This window comes from Musa acuminata, chromosome BXJ1-5, assembly GCF_036884655.1.
Source record: "Musa acuminata AAA Group cultivar baxijiao chromosome BXJ1-5, Cavendish_Baxijiao_AAA, whole genome shotgun sequence".
Taxonomy (NCBI): Eukaryota; Viridiplantae; Streptophyta; class Magnoliopsida; order Zingiberales; family Musaceae; genus Musa; species Musa acuminata.
In genome coordinates this window covers 36,075,103-36,081,281 of record NC_088331.1, presented here as the reverse complement: position 1 = coordinate 36,081,281, position 6,179 = coordinate 36,075,103, and the positions used below count along the sequence as shown (strand labels likewise).

Here is a 6,179-nt window from a genome sequence, read left to right as displayed (position 1 = left end):
GCAGTTTGCATCTAAACACAGTTTGCGTCTAAGCGCAGTTTAAGCAGAAGTATAAAGATAATGTGCTGCTATTGTACAGTTCAAAAAGTAATCTGCAAAAAGCAGATTTACGTCTAAACGCAGATTTACGTCTTAAACGCAGATTTACGTCTGAACTTTGAAACTCGTTTGTATACTCGCAGAAGGCAGTATGCAGTTGAAATTAAGACATAAACGTAAGCTGAAATCTGATGATTGTGCGAGGAAAGCTGATTTACATCTAAATGCAGTTTTACGTCTAAATGTTGAAACTCGTTCGTAAAGTTGCAGAACACAGTTTGCAGTTATAAATAGAATCAACGCCTGTTCTAGTTCTTGGTTTGTGAATATCTTGAATGCAACGCCTTGTTTTCCCTTGATCTCTTCCAGCAATAGCCAGCCTCCATATTCTTTAAAATATCTTCTTTAACCTTGGTAAATCTTCTTCTTTCATAAACCATGTAGATGCACAAGCTACATAACAATAGAAAGGCTAGACTGCTGGAGGTACCTGCACGCCCAGTAAATATGTTATTTTATAGTTCTCTGATCAGTGAAAACCAACAAAGAGAAATGATAATTATTTTTTCAAAAATAACCTCTTGGTTCAATGGTTACTAGAAAATACAAGACAAGGAACATAAAAATATTTGTACTCTGCTTTCTTTTCTTTTCCATGCTAAATTTTGCTTCTGCAGTTTCTCATGTGACTTTGTCGAGTATAATATTAAGTCTATGTTTTGCAGAGACAAGAAACATAGATCACCTTGCAATATTTTTTAGACCAGTGAAGAATACTATTTCCCTTAACTTTGCATAAATATATACCACTTGGACTTCCTTTGGGAAAAGGAAAACAAGAAACACAGAGCTGAACACAGAATGAGTTATTTGTCGTTTGAAAGGATATGCAAGATTTATACTATGAGATTAGTGCCAAAGGTCTGCACTCCTTGTTTCAAAACACCTTATAGGAGAAAGACAAAGATAGAGACTACTGCAATCATAAGAAGATCATTTGGTTCTGTATCTGCAATTGGAAATTCTGAATTGACTAGAACACCATCTTGAGTGGATCATAGAATCAATAATCAAGAGAATAGAAAATAAGCTAGAACAAGACTATGGTAATGATATGCCTAGCCTCAATTGCAGATAGTAGAAGGATTTGATGCAATAAAAAGTTGTAAAATATGGATTTAGACACCGGATATGATGACACATATATTGGACAAAGACAAACTAGAGTGAAGGTGGAAGAGACTACCTATAACCACCTTCACTGCTGAGGGAAGTTTCTGGTCTGGGGTGCACTCTGCAATTGAAGCCTTGCCGTGTGTGCCTTGCGGACAGGAACAGTAATAGCCACCAGGTGTGTTGGTGCAGATGCCATGGCAAGGATATTTATCATTATAGTCACATTCATCGATGTCTGCAAATAAAATATAATCGGCGGTGTTAGATCAAATCATGGAAAGCCAAATGGAACTTAGAAAGAGAAGAGACAGGGATAGGTAATAGACCTTGGCATCCATTGTGGATATAGGGGTTGCCTTGGTAGCCACTTGAACAATTACAGAGATATCCAGGACCATTGGTGGAGCTCAAGCACACACTGTTTGCACTGATGCAGGCGTAAGAGTTATGGTTGAGCATTGCCACCTCGCATGTCTCGTTTCTGATCGCCCAGTCCACCACTACCGGTGCCCAGCCATCTGTCTTGTTCCGCAATTGGTTGGTGGTGATGTAAGTCTCGTGGAACTTGAACCAACTGGCCTCCAGCAGTATGGCATAGCTGCAAGGGCTGAACTCCCAGATGCTTGAGCTGTCGAAGTTTGCATCGAACTGGATATTGTAGTGTGTGAGGTTCTCCGGGATGGAGGTTTGGCAGCAGCCGATGCCGGAGCACGAATCATCAACCAGGCTGTCCTCATTGTGGCACACAGACACACAACCACTCTCGTAGCTGTTGTTGTCTCGAGGGCTTCCTATGTAGGCAAGGGTGTTGCAGCCAATGATAGTGAACTTGTTGTGGACATCGGAAAATCTGTATGGGGTGTCATAAAAATTCATTCTCCATACGTAATAGTCACTCGAATTGGTGTTTGTATTGTAACACTGCGACGATACTGGACTGAGCAAGCGTGCTTGGCCCAGCTGCACCGAGATGTTGATGACCTCGACATTGAACACAAAAGGTTTCTCGATGCCAGCTTCAGTCTTGTTGCAATACAGCTCGAAGCCCTCCATGAAGCAGTTGGGGCCGATGCCGAATGGGTAGGGGATGTCAACATTCCCGCACGTTGTTGGACAGCCGTCTCGCTGTGACTCTGCAGAAGCAGCAGAAGCTGGAAGAGCCCATAAACCAACACAGCTTCCATTTGAGTTTCTGCTCTACAAAGCCACAGATGCTTTCAGGATAAGCACTCTGACCACTGCTCTAAGCCTTTTTATAACTTGAAGCTTCCTGTTCATGGACTATTCTCCCTTCCTAATTGATTAGTCGTGAAAGTCATTCAGGTGGACCAAGTCATCGCTGACATATCGTGGCTTCCCCTATAATTATTTGGAAAAATGCATCTCTAACTTGCAACTTGGATGGACCAATGGCATGCATCCAAAACTGAGCTGTCCGAACTAACATCCTGCTTGTTGAGTGGTGCCCGCTGGAATACCACTCCATGTTGTCAATGGACTGGCAATCTTTTTTTTGACAAGAAAAAGGCTCCTAGATCTTTTGCAGGGAGTCTCTGATATGAAAGTTCTTTAGGAACTTATGGGTTAAAAATATTTAAGATTTGAACAGTTTCATTGTTGTCTTGTAATTGACAAAATACTTTACCAAATAATATTTGATTTTACCCATCTTTTGCAAGGTAAGTCCTTGAGAAAAAGATTCGTTTAGTATGTCTTGTCCCTCCATAGAGAATGGAATGTTCGACAGCAGCCGAGGCCTGAGCACGAGCTCTTGGTGACTCTGGTAGTAGGCCTGAGCACGAGCCCTTGATGACTCTGGTAGTTGTCTTTATTCTAGGACTGGAAGATTGGAATGTAAGCGATGACGTTTCAACTGATATTGATAGCTGTCTTTATTGGGCACATTGGAGAATTTGTTTATCTTTAATAGAGCATGTATTGGAGAATTTGTTTATCTTTATTTAATATTGTATCATAAATCTAAGTGCCTTCTTAACATTTCAAGTACTTCAACCCCTTCGGTTCGTGGATTTATGTTATGTGTTTTTGCTTAGGTGATAATTTCATAAGTTGTTTGTTGAATTTTCTATTCTGTTTATGATAATGATATTTTACCTATTATGTTTGATAGATATATTATGTTTAATTTTAGCTTAAACATTTTGGATCAATAGTTTAGGTCAAATGAATTTAACAATAAATTATGATATCTTTAGTGAACTCATGAGGTGGTTGTGAATGGGTTTATCTTTCATGTTAAGACCGTTTTAAAACCCTTCTCTCCCTCTTATATATCAATTCCCAAGTTACAATTGACGTGCTCTTCGAGAACAATGCGCACGCCACACATCGTGTTCTACCTATGACCAACGTAGTTGAGACACATTCGCTTAGTAATACTTTGATTGGCTACGATGCTGCGAAACGTTTGATGTTACGATGGAAACTAGCGATTGATGAAATGATGGTCGGGATTTTACGAGAAAAAAAAGAGGTTTGATGATCACATCTCCCATGGATGATGGTTCGGCAATTTATTGAAACATGGCCTGTCCTCGTCATTTACTTCAACGGATCTTTGCTTGTATAACCATCTTACGTATTGCAAGGGACGGTGATTGACTTTTGGGTTTCTTGTGGAATTGGCTTGGTCAGCTGACTTTTCTTAAGCTGATGATGGAATAGACATGGAATGATATTACTAATGAATAGACATGGAATTGATATAGTCGTTGTATATGTCTCACTTACTAAGCTGACGTTGTCCTGATTAATTTGTCCGATTGAAACTTGTACGAACTCAGTTGGTATCTATTATTTATATAGCTCTTTTACTACTAAAAAGATAATAATAAAACTTTCATGCAGTTAAAACTGATAGGTAGATAAGATTTCCCTAACTTTTTTGAGGAAATCTCTATACTCTGTTGAAGGAAATCTTAATAACAATCAACTTCTTCTATAACTTGTTTATCTATTTATTTTCTAACATGGTATCAGAGCAGTTCCTCTTTGGCAATAACAGTATCGTCATGTGTTAGCCAAGCGGCTACAGTAACATGCTGCCTTAAGCGGAGTCATTGAAGAAGCACAAGACACGGATTCAGAGCCAGTGCTAACGAGCATCGTCGCACCGTCTTGGCTCTGCTCATCCACTCCTTCTCTTCCTTCATCGCCGGTCTTGCTGTTCTTCGTCGGCCTTGCTCCCTCTCCTATTTGCTGCCTACAGCAGGCACTCTTCGTCGCCGTCACGCAGGGAGGAAAACATTCTCTCACTGCCTCCTCAATAGCGGTGAACTGCAGCCTCTATAATCTGCTGCAGCAAACAACAATCCACAGTAGCGAACCGTAGTCTTGAGTATCGCTGCAATTTTCGCGGCCATCTTCCAGTGAACTACAACCTCTATAATCTGCTGCAGCAAGCAGCAATCCACAGTAGCTGCCGACAGCTTTGGGCCCTGTTGTAGATTGCCCAATCTGCTGCAGCAATCTACAGCAGCAACCCCCTCCCTCATTCTCCACCTTGTGTGACCTGAGTATCACACAAGGTTCGCTACTTCTTCTAAAAAAAAAAAGCACATGAAAAAAAAAAATGTCTTCATTCACTTCTTTTGATGTTTCAGTTCCTGTAGGGACTCCCACTTCTTGTTCTTCTACAGGGCTTATCTCCATCAATGCTGCCACGCTGATCCCCTTTAAGTTATCAAAGGGTGGCAACTATATGTCCTAGCGAGCTCAGTTTTCTAATCTTTTATTTGGATATGACTTGTTAGGTTACATTGATGGCTCTTTCAGTTGTCCTCCAGCCATGCTCAACATCCCCGGCGATCCCAGTCCAGTACCCAATCCAGCTCACAAACTGTGGCTACGTCAAGATCGTCTCATCCTCCAAGCTATTCAAGCTTCAATTGCTGGATCCGTTGCTCCCTTGATATCTTCATGTGTGACAGCTGCCGATGCATGGTCTACACTACAAACCACCCTGACAAATCATTCGCGTACTCGCAAGCTCAGTCTTCTATCCAAGCTTATGGTGACGAAACAAGAGGGAAGTACTATCTCTGATTATCTACAACATATCAAGGTTATCATTGATGACTTAGCCTTGATAGGTCATTCCCTATGTGACGAAGAGGTTGTCATTCATACTCTCAATGGTCTCGACACCGACTACAAGGAATTGGCTATTGCAATTCGGGCACGCGACTCGCCAGTCTCTTTTGAAGATCTCTATGATAAACTGACTGACTACGAGATGTACTTGAAGCGTGCAGACAAACTGCCTGGATCAACTGTCACAGCTCAAGTCATTCACAAGTCTAAACGGAAGAGCACTCAGTACTCGCCGAACATCACCCAAGGTTTGGCTAATGCGCCTCTTGATTCTATGAGTTCCATGCAACACCCCTCCTATCCTCCTAGTCATCACTTCTCGTAAAGTGGTAACTCTAGCTATCATCCGTCTTGGCGTCCTACCCTACCGAGCCATCAAAGATGGGTCGTTTGCCAACTGTGTGACAAAGTCGGCCACTCCGCTAAAGTTTGTCGGTCTCATCCTCGCCTCCCTGCTCCGTCACACTATTTCACAAACCCCCTAACCTTCATAAACTTTGAGTGTTCGGTTGTTTATGTTATCCTTGGTTATGTCCCTATGCCTCTCATAAGTTAACATCTCGATCTACACCTTGCGTCTTTATTGGTTACTCACTTGAACATAATGCTTTCTGCTGCTATAATATCCACACTCACAAAATCTTCATATCACGTCACGTTGTCTTTGTTGAGTCTAACTTTTTTTTCCAAACCCTTCCATATCTTGCTATACGGACCACTTCACTATCTCACTGGAGTATACCTTCGGACCAATCGAACGAGCCTCTCATGACTTCGTCTACTTCCTCCCCTCCTGATCCGCACTATATCATCACTCCAGTTCAACACTTGCCCGTTTCCTCTGTTCCTAC

General features: G+C 41.6%; 1 protein-coding gene across 1 annotated transcript; it reads right to left on the bottom strand.

The window, feature by feature from the left end:
* Positions 1–226: 226 nt before the first annotated feature.
* On the bottom strand, positions 227–4,730 carry LOC135673938 (wall-associated receptor kinase 2-like). The gene is made up of 4 exons (XM_065183338.1): positions 4,563–4,730; positions 1,542–2,412; positions 1,286–1,450; positions 227–529 (listed from the first exon to the last, which is right to left on the bottom strand). The coding sequence occupies exons 1-4, from the start codon at positions 4,728–4,730 to the stop codon at positions 348–350; spliced, it is 1,386 nt and encodes a 461-aa protein (XP_065039410.1). The 3' UTR covers positions 227–347.
* Between the last annotated feature and the right edge of the window lie 1,449 nt (positions 4,731–6,179).

What these genes read in the sequence shown, in the direction of transcription:
- LOC135673938 (XM_065183338.1), bottom strand. Translation starts at nt 4,730, where the DNA reads ATGAGGGAGGGGGTTGCTGCTGTAGATTGCTGCAGCAGATTGGGCAAT. An exon ending in CAGCGATACTCAAGACTACG is followed by an intron (nt 2,413 to 4,562) that starts GTTCGCTACTGT and finishes GTGGCTTTGTAG; the next exon opens with AGCAGAAACTCAAATGGAAG. An exon ending in AGCAGTGAAGGTGGTTATAG is followed by an intron (nt 530 to 1,285) that starts GTAGTCTCTTCC and finishes CTGGGCGTGCAG; the next exon opens with GTACCTCCAGCAGTCTAGCC.